Source organism: Fundulus heteroclitus, chromosome 12 (assembly GCF_011125445.2).
Source record: "Fundulus heteroclitus isolate FHET01 chromosome 12, MU-UCD_Fhet_4.1, whole genome shotgun sequence".
In the NCBI taxonomy this organism is placed as follows: Eukaryota; Metazoa; Chordata; class Actinopteri; order Cyprinodontiformes; family Fundulidae; genus Fundulus; species Fundulus heteroclitus.
Genome location: NC_046372.1, coordinates 2,145,740 through 2,170,604, shown reverse-complemented (window position 1 = coordinate 2,170,604; position 24,865 = coordinate 2,145,740). Strand labels below are relative to the sequence as shown.

Below are 24,865 nucleotides of genomic sequence, written 5' to 3'. Positions count from 1 at the left end.
TTACGATTAGTTCTCCTTCTTTCCAACCTATGAGGTGCATGGGTAGTCTCTTTACGCATTTTCTGAGAATTTTATATTTTATAGGGATTTTTGTTAGAAATTTATAACCATTTTAAGCATTTTACAAGCACCGATAGAGACACTACAGGAGAGAGGATGGTATGTTAGAATCTAAGGATAAGAATTTTGAAATGTGGTTATGAACAGAGTTTAAATGGTATATGTGAGACAAGAGGAGACTGTGGAGAAGAGTCTCAGAAAACTAAAGCTGTGAAAAGGGGTGAAGGTCGAATCAATGAGGAATGAGAGCAGTACAATGAAATTAAATATAATTTATCTCATTCCAAGATTCATTTTCCTGCAACAAATAAACACGATTTAGTTACTCCAAGCTCTTTTGTGACGTAAATGTGAATATAAAGCAACGTCACACTTCAACTTAGTCACGTTTGTTGTTGTTGTTTTTTTTTTTCTTCTTCCCGCAGCGGCGTTTTTGTTCACAGACATGAATACGTAGACGCCGCGTCCTCGGGTGAGAGGCGTGCCGACAGAGCGGCCATCTTAGGTCAGACCTAGCTGCGCTCAGAGAGAATACAAGTCAATTCAGAAAAATGTACTTTATGTTTTCAGACACTCTGAATGCGGTGAATTCTCACCCGATTTCCAGATAAATCAACTGACTGAAACGTCACCCCTTTAGGGGCTACATGGGACCAATTGAATGAAATTAAATTATTGTCTAACTTAATATATAATTTCGATTTTGTATTGAAAGTAAGCAAACTTCCAGAGCTACGTCCCAGGAAGCCTGACTTTTACTCCGCTTATGGGTGCGCAAATAAAAGGATAGGCCTACTAGAAACCAGATCCTGGGGAATTACTTTCCATAAGTAAGATTTTATAATAGATATTCCTCATGCTTTACAGTTACAGTTTTTCTGGCATAAACACAATATGTGCTAATGGGTAGCAGGGATGGAAGCAGAGAAAAGTACATTAAACACCAAAAACAAACAAAATGGTCCTAAATTACTGGATAGACATGATTTGTGGTGGGGGGGATATTATACAGTTTTTGCTATGATTTTGTAATGTATTTGATTCTTAGATGCGTAAGGTTTTTTGTTGATTTATTTCCCCCCAGATTGCGGTTTGTAATATATAATTTTTAAATGCTGTTATGAGCACCTCTGCTCTCACTTGTCTGTATATAGTTTTGCTCCTATGTAGATCAGTGCTGTTGTCTGTAGATCGGTGTCTGTGTACATAGCCTATACATACAGTATATATATATATATATATATATATATATATATATATATATATATATATATATATATATATATATATATATATATATATATATATAGGAAGAAAGAGAGAGAAATTTATGTGTGTATAAATTGTGTGTGTATATTAGATTAATATATAACTGCAAAATATGTAAGTGCATGTACATTTTTCATCCAGTTTGACTTCAATTTAAATAGTTTTGGTTCTGAATAAATATATGTAATCTGTCTGAAATGTCACGAGCGTTGTGAACATATGATTAAAATGAGATCTGAGCTGCCTCCTATTCATTTTGACAGCAGATGTCTGATCTGTGGTCTGACCCAAGATGGCCGCCATGTAGGCACGTCGGCCCAGCGGCCGGCAGCGTACAATGGGGCGTCTACGTATATGATGTCTATGTTTTTGTTTGTTTGGGTGCGCTCCTTAATACGTCCGTGCGGAAACACGCTGCTCGGGGACGGCGGTTCCACTCGGACAACAGCATGTTGTGGTGCAGACCAGAAAGCTCGGATAAGCTTGTGGGGGAGTTTCTTGGCACGGGACCCGCAATCAGGTGAAATCTCCATGTGGCAAACAACAAGCTAGTTAGTGGCCGGGTCAGATCTCAGCAGGACGGCTGCAGGTGTCGGTCAGTAGGCCGCCGGCGTCCGTGTACGGCCAAGAGAGCGAACACGCAGTCTGATTTAAATGCCTCTAAACCTCACACCCGAGTGTCTTTAGAGACACTTCCACGCGTTTACTTTTTATTTGGCGACAGCGTCTGGATGTTTTACATTTGTGAAGTCGGTGTAGTGTGCGTAGGGGAGCCCGGCCTCGTCGGTGTGTTTGGTAAGTTAGCGTGAAAGCTAAAGCTAGCTCGTCCGTGGTCACGCATTGGGTAATGTTGACACATTGAAACGATTAGTTAAAACTAGATCATCTCACTCAGAACTCTTTAAACCCGATAAAGGCTCCACAACATGTCAGAGGGTGAGGATAGACACTGGGGTGGATGTGATCAACTCGTGATAAAGACGTGGTTATCTACTAACAACCCATGGAAGTTTAGATTCACATCAGGGGTCCGTTCTTCGTACGTCGCTAACTCAGTTGGCCGGATTTGATTGTTGACGATTTGGCATGATCTTGGATCGTTTGGTTCTTCGAAACTCATCTTGGATTTGTTGTCATAGCAACATGTGCGCCAGCTTAAACCTGCTCGCGAGCAGGCTTATTTCATGTAAACAGGATTTGATCGTCTGTCGAGCCGTATATTGTATTAGAAAAAACTATGGATGGATTATCTAGACACGGAGCAATACAGTTTTACCGTGTAAACTGTGTATGACTTGGAAAAGGAAGAACTTCATTTTTTTATGGATAAAGAATTTTTTTGTTAAAGTTCCCAGTTTGCACATGTCCTTTACTTCCAGTGTCTAAGGAATGACACCGAAATTTGGATCTCTTGACATAACAAGTGCCTTTTTAAAATAAAGTATAATAATTAAAGGCTACCATTTTGTAGAATATTCTTGTATTTCACTTTTACTTGTCCCATGTTCTAGTGGGTCCCGTGGAGGCTCTGTTATAAAAGAACAAAGTAAATATGAGATTATTAAAATGCAAAAATACATACTGTAGAAAGTGATAGAAACATCTACCATGGACAGTATTTACGCATTAATTTGTCTGCTACTTTTTGCCAGTCCTCTCTCCTGGCTTTAGCAGACTTTGAGGTGTTCCCTGTCGTTTTAATTAATGACTCAAATTCTGCATAACCTTCCATTAAAAGCTCTTGTTCTGCTTGGGAGAAAAACTGTGGGCGTTCTTTGGCCATGCTGAACAGCCTATAGCAGCGTTGCTGATCATTGTTTCTACTATCGATACATTTCCCCTTTTAAACAAACGCACGGACGCGCAGTTATCTCAGATAACTCAATCCAGCCATACTAATCGTAAACAACAGGTGTGTTCGAAGAACCCAATTAGCCGGATCATGATTAGCCGGATGAAATCATCTTGGATGTGTCATTTGATCTCGGATGTTTTAAGCAACGTACGAAGAACGGGCCCCAGGTCCGACACTTTAAGAGCGATCCACAGGTGCTGGTCATGTGATTGGAATATAATGAAAAAGCAGATTTTTGTTTCTCAGTAATTCCATCCAAGAAGTGAAACTTGTATATTATACTCATTTATTACATTACATTTATCCTTTTCCCTGGATTACTGCAGCAATGTGGCGTGGCATGGAGTCGATCAGTCTGTGGCACTGCTCAGATGTTATGAGAGCCCAGGCTTTTCTGATAGTGGCCTTCAGCTCTTCTGCATTGTTAGGTCTGGCGTATCGCTTCTTCCTCTTCACAACACCCCATAGATTGTCTTTGGGGTTTAGGTCAGACGAGTTTGCTGGCCATTTAAAGACAGGGGTGTCATGGTCTTTGAACCAGGTATTGGTAGCTTTGGCACTGTGTGCAGGTGTCAAGTCCTGTTGGAAAATGAAATCACCTGTAAATTTAATTAATTTATTTTAAGACACAGTTGTGTCAAGTTGTGAAATAAAAAAAAAAAAAGATGATTTCTGTTATTTTCTAGAGTCCAGGCCGCTTTAGATCATGTCGTTATTCAACTCAGTACCTGATCTGATTAGAAACACTGGTTTAAAGGGAGCCATCAAAATGTTTTTATTTTTTTTACATATAGGCAAATCATTTCTCAAAACAATTTGTGTTTTGTAGATTCTGTAGTCAGGTATGGATGATCTAGACTTGTTTGGGCATGTCTGAGTGTTACTGGTCTTGATCCATAACTTGTCAGACTTGCCACAGTAATAGTGAAATGATGTATATTTTCTTAAAGCTATAGTTGATAATCCTGTTCAGAAACATGTTTTGTTGCACTGGGTGAAATACTCCTTCCATCCTGACAGTAGTAAATACATTATGTATTCAGAAAAAGGAGGTTAAAAATGAGATCTCTGTGAAAGCTGCAGGCCTGTAAAACCCTGACAAATCCCTGCCGGTCGGTCCAAATGGCAGTGATTCTTCATAGTTTGTTCTTCTGCATTGTTAGCTCTCACTCTCACTCCCTGACTTCTCTATTGTTTATGTATTAACACTACAACTGGTGCATTCCATTTGTGCTCGGTAGTCGAAATTCTTGACCTCCAAGTCGGAAACTTCAACTGGAACGGCCCCTAAAGTCGGTATTACGAGTCAGAAAGTCGATGCAACAAGATAGTACCTGATTTACTACTCGCTGAAACATCGAGTAAAACCTCACACCTGCATATTACTTATGTAACATTTAGTTAGTCGTTCATGTACTACCTTTCAGTGTCCATCAGATGAGGTGTTTCTGTTCTGTTTGTTACATTTTTCAATTCAAATTAATTCAATTCACAACACTTGTCATCTCAAGGCACTTTACAAAGTCAAATTCAAACATCATACAGACAAATTGGTCAAAAAGTTTCCTATCAGGGAAGGAAACCCAGCAGATTGCATCAAGTCTTGACAAGCAGCATTCACTCCTCCCGAAAGAGCGTAGAGCCACAGTGGACAGTCATCTGCATTGTTGATGGCTTTGCAGCAATCCCTCATACTGAGCATGCATGAAGCGACAGCGGAGAGAAAAAACTCCCCTTTAACAGGGAGAAAAACCTCCGGCAGAACCGGGCTCAGTATGAACGGTCATCTGCCTCGACCGACTTGAGGTTAGAGAAGACAGAGCAGAGACACAACAAGAGAGACAAAAAAGCACAGAAGCACACATTGATCTAGTAATATGTTCTACATTAGATGGTAGTAGCGGGTGAGCCGTCTTCTCTGGATGATGTCACAGTTAACAGAACGCCAGACCAGGTGTACCTACTATGAAGAGAAAAGAGAGAGAGCAGAAAGTTAAAAGCTGAAATGATATCAAGCAATACAAAACTGGAGAACAGTAGGAGAACTCAGCTGAGTGAGAGAAATAGTCCCTGATGTCCTCCAACAACCTAAGCCTATAGCAGCACAACTATAGAGCTAGCTCAGGGTATCCCTGAGCTAGCTCTCATACTGAGCTTGAATGAAGTGACAGTGGAGATGAAAACTCCCCATTAACGGGAAGGAAAAACCTCCAGCAGAACCAGGCTCAGTATGAACGGTCATCTGCCTCGACCGACTGGAGGACAGAGCAGAGACAAAAAAACACAGAAGCACACATTGATCCAGGAATCCTTTTTATGACCAGATGTACCTACTATGAAGAGAAAAAAAGACAGAACATAAAGTTGAAATAACAACAAACAATGGAAATTGGAGAACAATACATATTGATGTCCTCCAGCAGATGAAGCCTATAGCAGTATAACTACAGAGATAGCACAGGGTAAGCTAAGCTGCTCTTTGTAAAGTTGGTTCCACAGGAGAGGAGCCTGATAGCTAAAGGATCTGCCTCCCATTCTACTTTTAGAGACTCTAGGAACCACCAGCAGACCTGCAGTCTGAGAGCGAAGTGCTCTGTTAGGAACATACGAGGTAATCAGAGCTCTGATTTATGATGGAGCTTGATTATTAAGGGCTTTATACGTGAGAAGTATAATTTTAAATTGTATTCTTGATTTAACAGGAAGCCAATGAAGGGAAGCTAAAATAGGAGAAATATGATCCCTCTTGTTGATTTGCATCAGAACTCTTGCTGCAACATTTTGGATCAGCTGAAGACTTCGAACTGCATTTTGTGGACTTCCTGATAGTAAAGAATTACAATAGTCCAGCCTTGAAGTAACAAATTCATGGACTAGTTTTTCTGCATCACTCCTGGACAGAATGTTTGCACAAAATACCGCGTAGAATAGAGTTATTCTCATTATTGGTTTAATAACAGTAGCCATCATGGCTACACCAAGCATAAAGGATCGGCACTTACTGTTTAACGTTTCATGTTCAGCTGAACAGTTCAGCATGGCTTCAAAAAAGACAATGATTTTGTCTTTTTTTTTAATAAAATGTGACTTTAAAACGCATTCTGTGACTAAGGTTGGCTGTATTTGTGCATTTAACAATGGCTTTGTGTGGGCGTTCATGTTTTTTTCCTACTGTCTGACAAGAGGGAAACTGGAACGTAAAAAGGCGTTGAGACGTAATCTGCAACTGATTAGTTCCTACCAGAATAGTAATTTAAAAAAAAGGTTTAACACACATTTTATTGTTTATTTATGACTTGAAATTTTCAGCGCATGTGTCCAAATATGTTTCAATTACTCCGACTATCATAGTGTCCTAATTGTTTCTTGACTGAAGGCAGAATCAGTCATCTTTCCTATATCAATGTTTTTAATACCCTATTCTCAAAGGAATGCTTCAATGCAGGTTCTGGTGGGCTGCTATGAATGAAGTGTCCTGGCGATAATAAGGTCACCCAGCTGTAATATCTGGGTTAATCACAATCTGTGTCGTTGCGATTTTCAATGGGGCAATCGTGTTTCCTCCTAATATTGTGCAACACCAGCGCACACTCACCAAATTGAAACTACAGTGGAAAAGCATTATGCAAAAACAAATTACATTAGGAGCAAGAGTCTGGTGTTGAATTGTATCCTTTCCTCTCCTGACATTGTTAACTATCTATTTTTGTTCAGGAACAAGATGATTAAAAACTGGAGTGTCATCGGAGGGATTGCGGCGGCCATTGCAGCGGGAGTGTACGTGCTGTGGGGCCCGATTACCGAGAGGAAGAAGAGGAAGAGAGGTAAAAATGGGTCTGAGAAAAGTGAGGGGAGTTAAACTGAACTGTTGCACTGTGGGGAATATTGAGAGCAACTGTTGTCCACTGAAAGTAACTTTAACATTTACCAAAAATGAGGACGTGTGAATGCAGCGCGTCAGTATGTAAGTGCTAGAGAAGCATCTGCACTGATTGCCTGGATTGTTTGACATGCAGGCCTTTCTACTTCGGTAAATGTTGATGCTGGTATGGAATTGATATTCCCCTCTATTTCATCTGATTTCTTGGATTTGTTTATCAGGGATCTGACGTTGCCGATTATTAGCTAATAGAAATGCTTTTTCTCTCTGATTCGCTCCAGTGTTACATCAGCAGCGCTTCCTTGTCAGCTGATTGGGAGATTAGATTGGCTTTGGAAAGTTGGCTGACTTCTTCCCCATATAAGCATCTCTCCTGTCTGTTTTAATCGTTGGAACTGCTTAGCAGCAAAGTTACGTGTCTGACGAGAGTACCAGCGAGAACCAACTTGAAAATTTGTAGAAAAAGTAACAGTGTAAACAAGAATGCTTTCTGCCAGCGATTTACCTTTTTGTTTGTGTTTCCCCACAGGTATGGTCCCGGGTCTGTTGAACTTAGGCAACACCTGCTTCTTGAACTCTCTGCTCCAGGGTTTGGCAGCATGTCCGTCTTTCGTCGGGTGGCTGGAGAGATTTTCAGGTCTGCCCTCGATCCAGTCATGCAAAGACAACCAGCTGTCCTCCACTCTGCTACAGCTGCTCAAAGGTAAGCAGCATGCAGTGGCTGTCGCACGAAACAGGTGGAGCATAAAGAACCTATCCATTATTTTTTTTTTCTTTACCCTTCACCGTGTGCCCTGACAGCTCTGTCCAGTGAGGAGCCTGGAGACGAGGATGTCCTAGATGCTGGATGCCTTCTGGATGTCCTCAGACTGTACCGCTGGCACATCAGCTCATTTGAAGAGCAGGTTGGACCTTTTTTTTTTATTTAATTTGTGAGCAGAAGTTTATATACACTTAATAAATGAATATCCTATTTATTTTGGATGCTGGATTGTGCAACTGAACCATTATTTTCCCAGGGTGGACTGATTATACGACAGACTACTTCATGGATAACGGCCCTTTATTAAGTTGTACGGTTTCCCTCCACAGACCGGGCATTTACGTACAGCTGAAACATTTTCAGTAGTGTTGAGATCAGACCTTAACTTTATATTACCTGTTTTATCCGTTCCAAAACCAGATTTCATGCGTGTCCCTGTTGGAGCTTACATTACTATGTCTAAGTTTCTACCATAACGATGTGAGATGAAGCTGAAGAATTTGGAGGTTGTCGTCTTTCGTTACTCCCCATGCTCTGTGAAATGCACCAGCACCATTGGCAGCAAAACAGACTCTCAGCATGACGCTGCCACCACTGTGCTTGACAGCTGGTGAGTTGTTCTTCAAAGTGAATGCCCCACCTCAACTGCTCTGCGTGTTCCTCTTGCCCTTGTGCCTTAATAGCTCAGTCCTCGTCTCTTCTGACCCTAAAACCATTTCCCCAGAAGGCATCTGGCTTTTCCACGTGGGCAGCTGCAACTTTCAGCCGGGCCTAAAGGTGTCGGCGGTTGAGCAGCTTTCATCTGAGGACAGTTTGGGTCAGATGCTTGAAACTTGGAAACACTTGGTAGTTCCACACTGCAAAAAGTGAACTAAAAATAAGTAACATTTTCCTGAAATTAGTGTATCTTTCCTTGATTTGAGCAGCTAAATAACCATATTTGACAATGGAATAGGATTTTTTGCACTTGAAATAGGAACAATTCATCAGCATCATCTTATTTCAATAGCAGAATTCCTAATTATCCTTATTTAGGGGAAACAATACTAATAGTCTTATTTAGCTGCTCAAATCAAGGAAAAATACACCAATTTCAAGAAAATTTTACTTGCTTTTAGTTCCCTTTTTGCAGTGCAACAGGAGATATGAGCTCAAACACACACGGACAATGGTTTTGATCAAGCACCCTGAATGGCTTCACAAAAGTCCTTAGATCAACCCTTTTTAACATGTTGACTAGTGTGCTTAAAAGCCAGATCCGTGGAAGGAAACCGATCAATTTGAAGGAACTCTGCCCATCCGAATAAAAAAAGTGACCAAATATTTATATTTGGTCACAAATATTTGGGCATAACCATAATTATGCCCAAAGCTTGTTAATGGCTGCCAAAAAATGTAAGGTCCATTTGCAGCTTTGCCAAAGGAGATTTGTCTCAGTGTTTTGAAGATGGCTGTATAAATTTGAGCCTGTGTGAATTACAGAAAACAAAAACAGAATGAAATCAAACCGGTGCACCAAATTCTTGTCTTTTAAAATCATAAAGTTGTTTTTTAATCATTCCACCCTGGACAAAGAAAATGATTTAAATATGTAACTAACAGCTTCAAATTAATATCACATCCTTGCCAGTCATATGTGAGTGCAAACATCCATCTGGAACCTTGATTTATGGTGTGCCGTCTTCGTAAAATAATTTTTTTCCCCTCCTAAAGGATGCACACGAACTCTTTCATGTCCTCACGTCTTCTCTAGAGGAGGAGCGAAATCGGCAGCCCAAAGTCACGCATTTGTTCGACATGCAGTCGCTGGAGGCAAGTTCTCTCCACACCCACTAGATATCCCAAACTAAAAAACTTCACACAAATCTCTGTGCTGGTGCACACATTCCCATACTGCTCCCAGATCTACATGCATAGCCCTGGGTTTTTGGTCAAATGGGTTCCTACTCACTTTTTCTGTTTATGTCTTTTCTAGTCTCCTCCTGATGAAGAGAAAACCGTGGCCTGCATAAGTCGAGGTATAGATAGAAATCCAGAGGCCCGATTGAGGGAACCAGTATCAAATAAACACAAAAAAACAGTAATTTTGTGTTCATTTTTCTTCTTGGCAGCTCCTCTTCATCCGATCCCGGGTCCCTGGAAGTTCCACCATCCCTTTCACGGCCGTCTAACCAGCAACATGTCGTGCAAACGCTGCAACATTCAAGTGCGTTTCTTCACAAGATGTAGAACTGAGTAACTTTCCAGCTGTAGTTATTGTGTAATTACCACCTGAACTTGATCTATTTTCATTTCTAGAGTCCAGTACGATATGACTCATTTGAGAGCCTCTCTCTGTCCATCCCTCTTCCTCAGTGGGTAAGCTTAAAGGCCTGGAGTATTAAAGTAATACCTTACAATCTCCTTATTGTACTTTTCCTTTTCACGCCTTTCACTCATGCTCTTCGAACTTTTTTAGATTTCGTCAGGTTACAACCACAAACTTTTATGTATTTTATTTCATGGTATTCATCTCTACAACTTCCAATCTGAAAAGTGTGGCATGACCATGTATTACTCTGATCCTCTATGCACCCCGTTAACTTCGGAAGTCACCTAATCGGTTAGCAGGGTTCTCCTGCGGATCATTTAATCCAATTGCAAATCCAGCTGTTCTGCGAAGGTGTCCGAGGCGTTTTAGAGAACATTAGTGGTCAAACAGCATCATGAAGACCGAGGAACACAGCAGACAGGTCAGGGAGGAAGTTCTGCAGAAGTTCAAAACAGAATGACAGAGCAATATTTAACCCATCATCTGAAGATGAAAAGAGCGTGGTGCATCTCCAAGCCTGCGTACCAAGACATGGCTGTCGGCTGTCCACCTCCACTGTCTGGCCAGGTAAGGAGAGTTTTAGTCAGGAGCAGCCAAGAGGCCCATGGTAAGACTGGAGGAGCTGCCGAGATTCACCACTCAGGTGGCAGTATCTGACAAGAGGATAACAATTAAAGGTGCACTTTACAAATCTTTGCCCTATAGAAGAGCAAAGGGGAAAAAGCAATCATTGAAAGATAAAACAGAAGTCGTCTTGTTTGCTAAAAGCGAAGTAGAGGCTACAGCAAATGCATGAAAATAAGCTGCTCTGGTCAGATGAGACCAAAATCAAACGTTTTGGGCTACGTGCAGAATGCAGTGTGTGGAGGAGAACTACTGCATTTCACGCGGAGCGTGCCCTCCCCATGGTAAAACATGGAGGGGAAGCTCCCTATCCAATCTGAAAGTTAAAATCTATTTTGTTTCATGTCTGTCGTTGTGTTTCACTTCTGATTCTTGAACGCTATGGAGCTTGAGCTGTTCTGAAACTTAATTCAAACGGCAAGCTGGTAGCGATGCCCTAAGAATAATCAACTATTTACTCAGCGCTGTTGAATACTAATCTACGGCACACTTTTCAGAGTTATTTGTGAGCATAAAGAAAAAAAAAACATATCTATCATTTTTACTCCAGTTGTGCACCAGTCTGTGTTGGTCTTTGACATTAAAGTCCAGTAAAACACATTAAAGTTTGTGGCTGCAAAGGGACGACATGTAGAAAAGTTCCAGCTCGGTAAATACGTTCCAAAGGCACCGTGTCCCTCATCAGTAGCTGTTTGTGTTTGTTTTGTTTAACTTCTGATATCTTTCCTTCCTCAGGGTCGGCCTCTCTCTCTAGATCAGTGTTTGCAGCACTTTATTTCGTCAGAGACGATCAAAGAGGTGGAGTGTGAAAACTGCACAAAGGTACGTCTGTAGCTCTCCCTTGTTTCTGAGCAGGCACGGCGTGTGCCGATCGCCCTTTGACCTCTGCTGTATTTGCTTTGTTCCGAAGCTGCAACAAAGCACGACGAGGAACGGCCAGGTTTTAGAAAGCCAGAGGACGACGTTTGTTAAACAGCTGAAACTTGGAAAGGTGTTTGTAATCTGTCATTTTTTTAATTTACTACATAGCCAGAGATTTTATTTGCCTGGAGACATTCATGGCGTTTGTTTTAGGATTTTTAATTTGTCTTGGGGAAATAAATGTCACCCTTGTTTTCACATGCTTCTGTAGCTCCCTCAGTGCCTCTGCATACATCTACAAAGACTGACGTGGTCCAGCGAAGGGACGCCCATCAAGCGACAGGAGCACGTCCAGTTCGCAGAGTATCTATCCATGGATCGCTACAAACACAACAGCTCCACACAGAGGAGTCAGCGCTTCACGTCTGCTCCCAAAGCCATAAAGACAGAAAGCCTGGACGGCTCCACAGAACGGCTGAAAGCTAACGGCAGCGGTGCGTTGAGCCCGCCGCGTGCTTTAATGACCTCATTTTCCCTTTGCTCTTTCTCGCTTCACACTTTTTGTGCTTTTTTTTTTTTTGGTTCCAGATGCAGAGCACCACCACAACAACAACAACAACAAACCTTTTTCTAACGGAACCTGTTCTTCCGTGTTTCTCCTCTCTTCTGGTTTGAGCCCACAGCTCGGCCTCACGTACGACTTCAGGTAACCTCTGCAGCAGCCGTTTAACAAGCAAAACGTGCCCACGTATCAAGAAAGACGGGCACCTTTAAATATGACCACCGCTTTATTTGTAGCTCACTTGTAAAACAGATAAAGTGTAACAACAAGGGCTTTACAGAAATTAAAAACAGGCGGACATTCACCACCCAATAGAAATGATCTAAGGGAAAAAATAAAAATAAAACTGTCCCAATAAAAATAATAAGAAGCAAACCCGTCTTTAAATGTCAATTTAAAACAGGTTAACCCTAAGGAAGTAATAGATACTTTAGTGTTTAATGCCAAGTTTCAAATGTCTAATAAAATCAAAACATGACAGTCGACTGAAGTGTTAAGAGGAAATGTATATAAAACAATTTCTTCCAGAGCTTCATTTGTTGATTTTACTTATTGATGTAGTTTTTAAAGAAAAGATAATGTTACATAGTGGGAAAACATGCTGCCTTTGTTATATTTTTTTTTTTAAATAAAATTAAAATTGCTGTTTAGTTTTTGTATATTCTTTGTCATCTAACTGTGTTTCAACCTCACCGGAGATTATTTCTTATGCTGTCAAAGGTTTAAGTGCAGGGACTTAGAAACTTGAGGAAAATAAATCCTCAATATTGTTCAATTGTGGACCAATTATTCTGCTTTTATTTAAATTAACAACAGCATAACTTTAAACAAAACATTTAGTTTATTTTTTTCATTTTGGCCACTTCACCCCTTCCACCTCCCGTTTTGGACCGGTATACATAAACCATTTTGTATCTGCTTATTTCTCATGATATTTAAGTTATTTTAATATAAATTATTGTTCTATTGACATTATTTATTTTTGGTTTTAAATTGTTTTCTGATCTTTCTGATCCCTGTTTGGCCCAGTTGACTCTGTCAAATGTGACAAAGCCAAACCAAAATAAATCTGAGCACCCTTCTGCAGGAAGTTAGTTTTATATAATAAATGTATACAATCATGTTTCCATGCAGCAGACTAATCGATCAGAGCTAATAATATTAAATCATCAGTTGTGAAAGTGGGTATTCATGCACCTGTGGTTGGTAGAAAGCGGCCTACGGGAGACGGTTCCTTATACAAAAGTTAAAATTTGGGCATAAAAAGATCAGAACTGCCAAGGTTTAAACTTGGGACAGTAATCTGGAATTTGTCACATCAGTTGTAAAGTTTACTAAAGTGGAGCACAGTGAGCTTTTGTCTCATCGGTAGAGACGCACAGGTGGTTTCAAACTGAGCTAACGTGCCGATCTCGCTGTGTTTCCTTCCAGCTCCGCGGAGTATTTATTCCAGCTCCAGGCGGTGTTGGTTCACCACGGGGACATGCACTCGGGACATTTCGTCACCTACCGCCGCAGCCCTCCCTCGGCCTGCAGCGCCTCGCCCTTCAGCGGCCAGTGGCTGTGGGTGTCGGACGACTCCGTGCGCAAAGCCAGCCTGCAGGAGGTGCTGTCTTCCAGCGCGTACATGCTCTTCTACGAGAGGGTGCGAAGGCCAGGCCTCAGCTCACCATCGGACAAGTAGTCGGTACCCGGCAGCCGGACTGATCTCCGCCTTTATGCAGAAACTACGTGGTTACCAACGGGTTGCTTTTCCGCTGTAGCTTTTGCATCCCGGGGTCTCGCAGCGTTGCGTTGTAACGGACACCGCCTGCCGCCCGGATGCTCACAGCAGGAGGCGGGTAATCCCAAAGATAAAGGACAGCAGGATTTCTCTCGGAGCATCATGGGTCATTTAAGCTACTTCTCTTTACTGCGTTGAACTGTTTCCTGTAACAGACAGTGTGAAAAAGGAGTACCTGAGAGCGCCCTGTGATTACACTGTCAAGGACTGGAGTTTTTAAAGCTATTTTTGTTGGCTTTGTAATCAAGCAGTGGTGTAAATATAAAAGGAATACCCAGTCAGATGTTCCTGTTAATATGTCCACAATTATTTGAAGTACAGACAAAAAGAGAAGTTAAGGAGACGTTACTTCAAAGCTGTTACATTAAAAGACGAGTTAAAACGCTCCAGCTCTGTTGTTTAATGGATCGTTCCCAACAGTGGCTGGAAACTGTCTTACGCTGAACGTTTCAGCTAATATTCTGCCGTTTCAAATCATCTATAGGCTCTGATTTGAAAACCTGCACGGTTGAGGATGAAGTGCCATGTTTTTAATGTTCAAGATTTCTATCACATAAAATCACTTGTGCAGCAACTCTTGGGACTGTCCTACGGGCATTCTCACCTGAAAATATGATTCATCCAAACCATTCATGGTGTCCACCAGGTTCCACAGATTTCTAGTCCGCTTCGTTAACGAAACGTAATTATGTGCAGATATTTCTGGGTAATTTATTTACATCCTCAGCTGTGGACAATTGCAGTTTCCAGGAAATTCTAAACACAAAAACATCTGTTTGGATATTTGATATCAGATTTATTTTCATGTCATTAAAGGTGATTGTTTTTAAATGTAATAATAATGATAATAAAAATGTTTACTTTTGTGTTTTATTAAAGGGAGATTGTAGTGTTTTCAGATTGTTGTAAATGCATCATCATCAATTATAACCTTACAATGCATCGGGTTGTGCCTTTGACCAAAATGCACGTCCTGCCGTGCCATACGTGATTCACAAGAACAAAAAACAGAACTCTGAATAAAGGCAATAGGATTTAAAGATTTAGAAAATACATTTTTTATTTTTAAGTAGAAATATTTTTTAAGACTGGAACAAATTGAGTGTCACATGAAGCCCTCGGTCTAAGACTAAAGTAAGGCAAATTTAATCTATGTTATTGAGAACTACAAAGTCATTTTTGTCAACAGGTTCAATAGTTTATTAATTCAAGCCAACAGAATTTTTTTTTTTCACTTACAAATATAGACTGACAGTAAGGCCACAGCTGGGTAGAAGAGTTTAGATTTCAACAATCGGATGTTACAAAATGTAAAAAAATTTTTTTTTTCAAAGTGCACAAAAAAAACTAATTCTGCTCTGTGTAAGTTTAGGTTGATGACATCACAAGAAGCACAAGAATCAAGTTTGTCAGCTGGCTTTAGTTAACACAATGGTGGACAAGCATTGGATTCAAAATGTAGATAAATAGGAGAAAAAAATATTATTTTTTTTTACCTTTGGTGATGTCACCAGAGGCATGTGGGTGGGAAAGGCTTTGTAGGAGGGCACATTTTATCTTTAAATATTTCTTTGCGACAGCAAAACAAAGTGAATCGCTAACCATGGCACGTTGTTTTCAAAGGGACAGGCTATATCTAAAGTACATTGAACAGATTTACCAGAAATGTTTGCACAGTACCTTTAAATCTATATTTACTGGAGGAATAAGTTTGTCCTTTCACAAAAGCCAGAGTTTGATTAGGGAGGATTTGGTTGAGAATGTGGTCTCTAAGCAAGGTCTTTGGTGTTAGAGGTCCTCTTTGATTGTTTTTCTGATGTCCACCAAGATGCGTCTGAAGGTGAGATTGATGCGAGGCGAGACGACCTTTTTCCGAACAGGAAGGCTGTGGTACCAGAAGGTATTGGTCGGAGGGTTCATGAGGAGCAGGCTTCCGTGAGCGAGCTCCAGCTTCACAGGATCAATCTGCCGGCTGCTCCGTTTGCCTCGAGCATCTCTGTGTCTAAAGACGAAATCTCGAGCTGCGCCTAAAGACACGGAGGCGATGGGACAGGAAGGGTCCAGCTCCTTCTCGTCGTCCCGATGCTCGCCCATGTGATCCTGTCCGTCTTTGTACCTGATGGGGAGAGACAGAGGGTCAATGTCTGCAACACTGCAGGTCTGCTGGTGGTTCCTAGAGTCTCTAAAAGTAGAATGGGAGGCAGATCCTTTAGCTATCAGGCTCCTCTCCTGTGGAACCAACTCCCAGTTTTGGTCCGTGAGGCAGACACCCTGTCTACTTTTAAGACTAATCTTAAAACTTACCTTTTTGACAAAGCTTATAGTTAGAGTGGCTCATGTTACCCTGAGCTACCTTTATAGTTATGCTGCTATAGGCTTAGGCTGCTGGAGGACATCAGGTTCTATTTCTCTCACTCTGCTGAGTTCTACTGTTCTCCAGTTTTGCATTGCTTTTCGTCATTTCAACTTTTAACTTTTTGCTCTCTCTCTTTTTCTTCATAGTAGGTACACCTGGTCTGGCGTTCTGTTAACTGTGACATCATCCAGAGAAGACAGATCACCCGCTATTACCATCTAATGTAGAACAGATTACTGGATCAATGTGTGCTTCTGTGCTTTTTTGTCTCTCTTGTTGTGTCTCTGCTCTGTCTTCTGTAACCCCAGTCGGTCGAGGCAGATGACCGTTCATACTGAGCCTGTTTCTGCTGGAGGTTTTCCTTCCTGTTAATGGAGAGTTTTCCTCTCCACTGTCGCTACATGCTTGCTCAGTATGAGGGATTGCTGCAAAGCCATGTACAATGCAGACGACTCTCCCTGTGGCTCTACGCTTCTTCAGGAGTGAATGCTGTTTGTCAAGACTTGATGCAATCAACTGGGTTCCCATAGATATTAAAATTTTTTTGACCAATCTGTATAATCTGACCCAATCTATATAATCTGATTTAATTTGACTTTGTAAAGTGCCTTGAGATGACATGTTTCATGAAATGGCGCTATATAAATAAAATTGAATTGAACATGTCCGAGTTTAACTTCTGTATTGGCTGTTCGCGGTATGTCACCTGTTGATCAAGACAAAGTTGAACTTCTGGCCGGTTGCGTCTGTGACCGCGTTTCGGATATACTCCAAGGTCGGAGTCCAGGGGCAAGCCTGTCGTCTCACTCCGGAATAAGTGTAAGTGAGACCCGGGTTCCCATAGGTCGCCTGTTTCCTCGGTATATTATACACCTTTCCAAACACCTGGACCTTTGCTTCCTCTCCTGTAAGAAGAAACATCCAGTCGTTACACTACTTCACTGCAAAGTGGAGCCATATATTTACGACAAACACCCCTAACCTGTTGAGTACACCACCTCCTCCTCCAGCTGCCTGAAAAGCTCGTCTGCCTCCTCTTTTAAGAAGAGCAAAGCATAATCGCAGTCCAGTCCCTCCGCTTCTATTTTTTGCCAGGGGATAGGATGAGAGAACTCCTCAAAAGATGACTCCTTGTCCTCCTCCTTTACGCTCTTGTGTTTCTCCACCTTAACCTTTTTTTTCCTGGGACTTCTTCGTTTTACATCATCGCTGCACAGGCGTTTATTCTGTCCCTGAAGCACAAACTGGTCCATTTCTGTAGTAGATGACACACTGATGGACAAATTTCTCCTGTAATAAGCCACAAAAGAAATACCAAAACTTTTATTTATGTGTTTTATTGGAAATGCATAAGTTATTAAATGCATGTTGAGTAGGATTTTAGATTCACATAAATAGCAACATGCTATTTGCTAGAGAATAGCGCTAATGATATAGACCAAGGAATGTGACAAACTATATTAAACCTTTTTTTTAACCTAATGTGATTGAAATCCTTGTTTTTATCTCTACAATCAACAGAATATGTTTCATGTACAGGTGCATCTAAAGATTGTATCCATTTACGTAATTTAGGAAACAGATTAATTTCACAGATTGCTTATTTCTTTTAATTTGGTTGTTGATGTGTTACTTCTCTGCGGGTTTTAGGTCAGGCTATAGTTTTTTGTCTGATCAATCAGAGTGAGACCATTGTCACTTAAGCAGGTACTGGCACCTTTGGCGGTGTGGACAGGTGCCGAGTCCTACTGGAAAAAAGTCGTCAGCATCTCGGAAAGGTTTGTGAACAGAGGGAAGCATGAAATATTTAAACTGCTCTGGCTTTGGACTGGACACCAGCGCGGGTGACATGACTCCTAAATCATCACCGACTGTGGAAACGTCCCACTGGACCTCAAGCAATACAGATTCATTGGTTCTCCACTTGTGCTCCAGACTCTTAAGTCCTAGAGTCTGCAACCTTAATTTCCAAATTACATGTAAAAATGTGCTTTTATCACTGAGGAACAGTCCTTAGCCCTGGTTTTAAAGTGGCTTTACACAAGGAATGTAACAAGTGCAGGACTTGCTCAGGATGGAGCTGTGTGTGGTGGCTCCTAAAGCACCAACTTCAGCTGCAGCCCTTACTCTGTGAATCCCCCCTAAACTGTTGGATGGTCTCTCTGGCACATTCAACTCAACGCTGTTGATATCACTGCTGTTTTTGCAACTGTCCCACCCTTACTTTTTCCTTTCAATCAACTTTCCCCTTGGACACTCCTTGTGAACATCCTGCTTCTGTGCCTCACCCTCCCTATTCAGGGTTTAAATGTCCCTCTACTGGACAACTGATAACACATTTCTTTTATTTATTTATTTATTTGTTTATTTTTTTGTTGGTCTTGTGTGATATTCACATCTTCAGAGAATCTTAACTTTTTATTAGTTGTGAGCCGTGAATAATTGAAATAAAACGCTTGGACTACAACACCGCATGCAAGTTTAACTACTTGAATATAATCACTGACATAAATTAACTTTTTAACTGATCCTGATGTATAAATATGCACCTGTAACCAAAGCACATTTTCAAACCAGTTGAAAACACCAAGTTGTGCAACAGTAAAAAACACTGGCTGTTCTTGAACATAACTCAGCTCATTAGAATAATTGCTTTCGTCACATTGTTTAGGCGCCAATTCTTTCCTCCTACCTCGCTGATAACGTTAGTTTTAGGAGTCGTGCGCTCTTCGGACAGTCCAGCGTCTCTCTGCTTTTCGCTGCTCGCCGCCAAAGTGTTTGCAACAAGAATGATTGGACAGAAGACGATTAACTCGTTTTTTTCGCCGGTGTCGAAAAAGCGAGTTTCCGAGGAGGCGCTGAATGAAACCGAGGAGGACGTAAAAGAGCCGGTGAGCGTCACTTCTTCTACAAACGGAGAGTAAAATCTGCATTAGCAACAGCTGCTTAACTTAACCCGCGGCGTCTTTCCATTTAAAAAGACTTGCGGCGCAGAGTATTTCTTTCACAATGTTGTATTTTCCCGCGAGAGGCGCGCAGCGTGACCCGTGCTGCGTTCACGATCATCGCGGTGTTGTCGAACGTTGCCGAAACGGCTCCGCTAGCTTAACATGCTACTGTTAGCCCCGCTGCTGGGTCGACTGTTTTTAACGCCCTCTTCTCTCCGAGGAACGCGTTTCTCACCGGCTTTGTGTTTTTTTGCCCAATATACCAAAATCCTTCAGAAGAAGCAGAAATGCGCCGCGGGGGTTCCCGAAGCGGAAAGCCCGCCTGCCAGCCCTCTGTCCCCGGAGCAGCTGGACAGGATAGCCCGCAACAAGAGAGCGGCGCTGGAGAAGCTGGCTTCCGCTCAGAGTCCTCCGGGTTGCGGGGAGAGCTGGAGGAAGGAGCTGGCCGCTGAGTTTGGGAAGCCCTACTTCAAACGGGTGAGAGGAGGGGATTCTCCACACGGCCTCTGTTTGTTGTCAGGGACTTTATTTTATTTTTTACATGATTTTACGCCTGTTTTCCCCCTACAGCTGATGCATTTTGTTTCTGAAGAGAGGAAACGCCACACAGTTTACCCACCTGCTGAGCAAGTGTTCACCTGGACCCAGACGTGCAGCATCAGGGATGTGAGTGGAGCTCATGCACTTTCTACATCACATGTTACGCGTTTATGCACGCGGGTTTAATTATATTAGGAGAAATGAATGAGTGATTAAGGTGCAGAGCAATATTCAGGTAGATGTTCCAAAAAAAGTAAAAAAAACAAAGCAACTGGACTTGTTTTCCATAGTTGAAGACGTTTCGCTTCCTCTCCAGGAAGCTTTCTCAATTAAAAAATTGAGAAAGCATGGAACCTATGATATCTTAAAAAATTAAATGATTAATAATAATAACAATTATAATAATAATAATAAAAGATATTTTGAAAAATGTCACGTTAAAACTTATTTATACCATTTTCAACAATGAGTGGGAGAATTTTTATAGGCATTACAGCAAACACAGCCTTCTTTATTTGCCATTCAGTCAAAACATTTACATTTGTTTCTGATAGTAAATGAAATAGAAGCATGTCAAAGGTTAAAACAAAGATGCAAAAGCAGTAATTAAGAACAGTTTATCTGTTATGTACCCGTTTATAAAAAATGGATTGTGAAAAAAAGATTTCAATCCCTTCTTATAGTTGCTGACTATAATTAGTGATATAATTGCTGTCCTCAGTTCCCAAACGCTTATTTAGTGTTAAAAGGTAAACATGCCCAGTGCCAAGCTTTTTTGGAACATGTTGCAGGTGTCAAATTCAAAATGAGTGAATATTTGCACAAAAACAAACAAAAAAAACACTGTTTATCAATTTGAACATTAAACATCTTGTATTTATAGTGTATTCAATTTAATATAGGTTAAAAGAAATTTGCAGAGCATTGTATTGTTTTCCTTTACGTTTTACAAGATGTCCCAATTTCATTGGAATTGGGATTGTATAAAACTTTAAAAAACAATCGGGGTGTTTCATTCCCCTTCTTCTGGTTTGTTTTTTCAGGTCAAAGTGGTCATTCTAGGTCAAGATCCGTATCATGGTCCTGGTCAAGCTCACGGGCTGTGCTTCAGTGTGAAAAGACCAGTTACTCCCCCTCCCAGGTACAAAGTCTGTTGTTTTTCTTTGTTTTGTTTTTTTGGATGAACAGAAACCGTTCATGGAGCGTTCACATTTCAGGTGTCCTGACTGCTTTTCCACACAAGATTTAAGATAAAAATTTTTAGTTGAAGAAGCTGTTTATATATAGGGAACGAATGGCACCCTGTGTCATTTTGTGAAAGAAAGAGAAAGGGTGAAACATGCCTCATGCAACAATTTTCAGCCTTTTTCTTGGTGGCTGTTATAAACAGACAAACGCATCATTTAACAGTCGCTTTTAAAAAAGAGGAAGAAGTTGCTTTTTAAAATACAGTATAATAATTAAAGGCTATCATTTTGTAGAATATTCTTGTACTTCACTTTTTCCCCATGTACTAGTGGCTCCCGTGGAGGCTCTGACATAAAAGAACAAAGTAAATATGAAATTATTATAAAGCAAACATTCATACTGTAGAAAGTGATAGAAACATCTATGGACAGTATTTACCACTGAGCTATATAATACACTGGAGTGCTAATCACCATCTGTTTGAACGAGTCGCTTTGAAGCCACCAGCCGCCATATTGGTACTCCCTATTTTCCCCCAGTAACTAGGGAATATGTGCGCTACAGCATCGAATAACGAGGATTTTCTCATGTTCAGGGGGGGCTTAAGACTTTTAAAATGTCAAATGCCATATACTTTTATGTTATGTTCTAAAAATATCAAGTACTGAGAAAGTCATGTGCTGAAATATTTTGCATTTTATTCATTTAAATATATATGTTTAACATTTATAAATATATAAATAACAATATACAAAAACATATATTTACATATGTGTATACATATATACATATACACATACTTATATATACATATATATATTTAATATGAATAACATGTAAAATATTTCAGCACCTAATTTCCTAGTAGTTGATAGTGTTAGTACATCCACTGACTGTAGAATTACCTGTGAAATGTTTTCACACAGCCAGAAAACTGCTTGTTATTGCGACCAAATCCTATGGGATTCTGTGAGAGTAGGGAGGAGCAAGATGGCGGCCAGTGACTTCAGTTTTTCGGCAAAATCAGCACTCCAGTGTATTATATAGCTCAGTGGTATTTACACATTCATTTGTCTGCTGCTGTTTGCCAGCCCTCTCTCCTGGCTTTAGCAGACTTTGAGGTGTTCACTGTCGTTTAATTGACTCAAATTCGGCATAACCTTCCATTAAAAGGTCTTGCTCTGCTTGAGAGAAAAACTGTGGGCGTTCTTTGCTGAACAGCCAATAGCAGCGTTGCTGATCATTGTTTCTACTATCGATACATTTCCCCTTTTAAACAAACGCATGAACGCGCAGTTGTGTCAGATAACTTAATCCAGCCATACTAATCGTAAACAACAGGTGTGTTCGAAGAAACCAATTAGCCGGATCATGATTAGCCGGATGAAATCATTTTGGATGTCTCATTTGATCTCGGATGTTTTAAGCAACGTACGAAGAACGGGCGCCAGGTTTTGACTAACTGTGTTTACTGAATAAGCATGGTTCTGTTTACATTTCTCCTAAATACGGTAGCTAACTCCACACTATTCCAGACATTTTGGACCTGGATGAGAAGCGAAACATCTTCAGCTTTGGAATAGAAGTCTAGTTGTTTTATCTTTAACCTTTTTCTTTTTTTCTTTTTTTTTGGATTGATCATGACCTGGATGACAGAGAATCTTCACCAACATATAGTTAACTTTAAAGTCCAGGATAGTTTTTAATTTATGTCTGATGGTTTATTCAGAGAAAAATGATGCTTGTTACACTTTTAATACAAACGTCAGACATGCTCTGTAGAGGCTGAGTCCCATATCTGCTTCCACATTGATCTGAGGGAGAAGTTAAGTTAAACTTTGGAGGCCGACACTTGAATCAGTGCTGTTTGAATCCCATTTTTAACACCGGCTCTTTGATGCTTTTTTTTTATTTGCAGCCTGGAGAACATGTACAAAGAGCTGGCCTCAGACATCGAAGGCTTTCAGCACCCAGGGCACGGAGATCTGACGGGATGGGCCAAACAGGGTACTATTCTAAGTTTGTATTCTGTTAAATGATTAAAGAATGACACACGCGAAAGCCTTCGGTCACCAGCAACCCTGCCGTCTTCTCTATTTTTGAAAAACTTCTCACCAGGTGTGCTGTTGCTCAACGCCGTGCTGACTGTCAGAGCGCACCAGGCCAACTCACACAAAGACAAAGGCTGGGAGGCCTTCACTGACGCTGTGGTGCAGTGGCTCAGCAGCAATCTGGAGGGCGTCGTCTTCATGCTGTGGGGATCATACGCGCAGAAAAAAGGGGCTTCCATTAACCGGGTGAGTCTAATGCTGATTGGTGCATTTTAACACTCTCAACAAAGCTCGTTTGTGCTGAAGATTTCCTTCCTTCTGTCACAGAAGCGTCACCACGTCCTGCAAGCTGTGCATCCTTCCCCGCTGTCTGCTCATCGAGGCTTTTTTGGCTGCAGGCACTTTTCAAAGGCCAACGAGCTGCTAGAGAAATGTGGAAAGTCTCCCATAGACTGGAAGGCTCTTTAACTTCTATGTTAGCTTTTCTAACGCACATGTTGAGTAACTACAGACCAAATCCACCTATAAGCTTTTGGGTTCTTCTTTCAGCAAAAGTATGTGATATTCATGTTTTCATGAAACAGTTCATGTCAGCAGGTTGTTTTGTTTTTATAGCATTCTTTAAACTCAGCTGTATTTTTTTTGTTTAGATCGTCTGCGTTGACTGAATTCACTTTTGTAAATATTTGTATACTCTTTCTGCCTTTTTAGTTTGCACATTAAAGTTCCCGTTCTCACTTTTTTATGTAATGTTTGGTACATTAAAAAGTTTTCTACAGTATAATGTTTCTCTGGATTTTTTTTCTTTTTTTTAAAATACAAATCTATGTTGTAGTGTAAAAGTGTATTATACCAACAGTATATGCTATGCTGCAAGTATTTTTTGAGTTAAAGAACCTGAAAAAGGTTGAGGACTCTTTAAACTGATAATCCTGTAATTTCTTCATTTCCTGTTGGAGTGAAATATACATCGACTGAAAAAAAAAAAAATCTGCTGCATATTCTTTTCTGCTCCCTATCTCTACTCTAATTCATGCCTATGATCATGTGCTAGTAGCTTTTAATTGAGCTTCCTCTTTAAGGTCTGCCTTTAAAATTGGATGAGGATTTCGGTCATCTGGGTCTGAAGCCCATGTGACCCAATAAACAGAAGAAGATTGGATGAATTGGACGGTTGTCTTCTTCTTTTGGCTATTTCCTTCCAGAGGTCGCTAAAATGGCTTTGAATTAGTTTTAAAGCTTGTTAGACAAGGGATTATTTATGTTATAAAATCTAATAGAATAGCCATTCATTTAATATAATTCTATTTTTTTTCTTCTTGGTCTGTGCGAGCAAAATAGTAATCTAAAAGCTTGATAGAAAGGGGGACAAAAATAAAAAAATTCCCACAAAGAAATTTATGCCTAACTGTTGTAAAAATAACGGGAAAACTAAATATTTTCAGAAAGGTTTAGTCTCGTTAAGCATGATAATGGCCGTCCAAAATATTTGTATCCCACCACAAAAACCTAAATAATCTTAAAAATAAAAAAATTAACAAGGTAAAACATTTTTTTAAAACGAAATCAATGTATGCAAACATCACTTCAAGTTAACATGATACAAGTAATTGTCTCTTTGCTGAAGTGGGTCTGTCCCTGTTAATTGTTGATTTTAAATCCTTAAATACATGTTATATGAATTTATACTTTTGGAGATTGGATTTGTATGCTTCCACTGGTTTAATGTAAATGCCTGTTTATTTTATTCCTTTGCCTTGCACAAGTTAATTAGATCTACTGTATATAATTATTTTATTTCTCCCTTTGTAAGA

General features: G+C 40.5%; 3 protein-coding genes across 5 annotated transcripts; 2 read left to right on the top strand and 1 right to left on the bottom strand.

The window, feature by feature from the left end:
- The first annotated feature begins 1,705 nt into the window (after positions 1-1,705).
- usp30 (ubiquitin specific peptidase 30) lies at positions 1,706-14,353 on the top strand. Of its 2 annotated transcripts, none has more exons than XM_012863566.3 (13): positions 1,706-1,849; positions 6,899-7,008; positions 7,594-7,767; positions 7,866-7,969; positions 9,541-9,639; positions 9,803-9,845; positions 9,939-10,033; positions 10,126-10,185; positions 11,498-11,584; positions 11,673-11,753; positions 11,895-12,117; positions 12,212-12,329; positions 13,617-14,353. In XM_012863566.3, exons 1-13 carry the CDS (start codon positions 1,779-1,781, stop codon positions 13,867-13,869), a joined length of 1,518 nt encoding a protein of 505 aa, XP_012719020.2. In that variant the 5' UTR covers positions 1,706-1,778; the 3' UTR covers positions 13,870-14,353. The 2 variants fall into 2 exon arrangements, with proteins under 2 accessions (XP_012719020.2, XP_021172658.2); XM_021316983.2 differs by lacking the exon at positions 1,706-1,849 and adding an exon at positions 1,874-2,124.
- A 485-nt stretch (positions 14,354-14,838) lies between these two features.
- On the bottom strand, positions 14,839-19,139 carry alkbh2 (alkB homolog 2, alpha-ketoglutarate dependent dioxygenase). The gene is made up of 4 exons (XM_021316984.2): positions 19,017-19,139; positions 17,307-17,614; positions 17,031-17,229; positions 14,839-16,084 (listed from the first exon to the last, which is right to left on the bottom strand). The coding sequence occupies exons 2-4, from the start codon at positions 17,575-17,577 to the stop codon at positions 15,757-15,759; spliced, it is 798 nt and encodes a 265-aa protein (XP_021172659.2). The 5' UTR covers positions 17,578-17,614; positions 19,017-19,139; the 3' UTR covers positions 14,839-15,756.
- unga (uracil DNA glycosylase a) lies at positions 19,085-23,832 on the top strand. Of its 2 annotated transcripts, XM_012863489.3 has the most exons (7): positions 19,085-19,215; positions 19,549-19,749; positions 19,843-19,938; positions 20,856-20,953; positions 22,919-23,007; positions 23,119-23,297; positions 23,379-23,832. In XM_012863489.3, exons 1-7 carry the CDS (start codon positions 19,114-19,116, stop codon positions 23,517-23,519), a joined length of 906 nt encoding a protein of 301 aa, XP_012718943.1. In that variant the 5' UTR covers positions 19,085-19,113; the 3' UTR covers positions 23,520-23,832. The 2 variants fall into 2 exon arrangements, with proteins under 2 accessions (XP_012718943.1, XP_035999568.1); XM_036143675.1 differs by lacking the exon at positions 19,085-19,215 and having other exon boundaries at positions 19,383-19,749.
- The last annotated feature ends 1,033 nt before the right edge of the window (positions 23,833-24,865 follow it).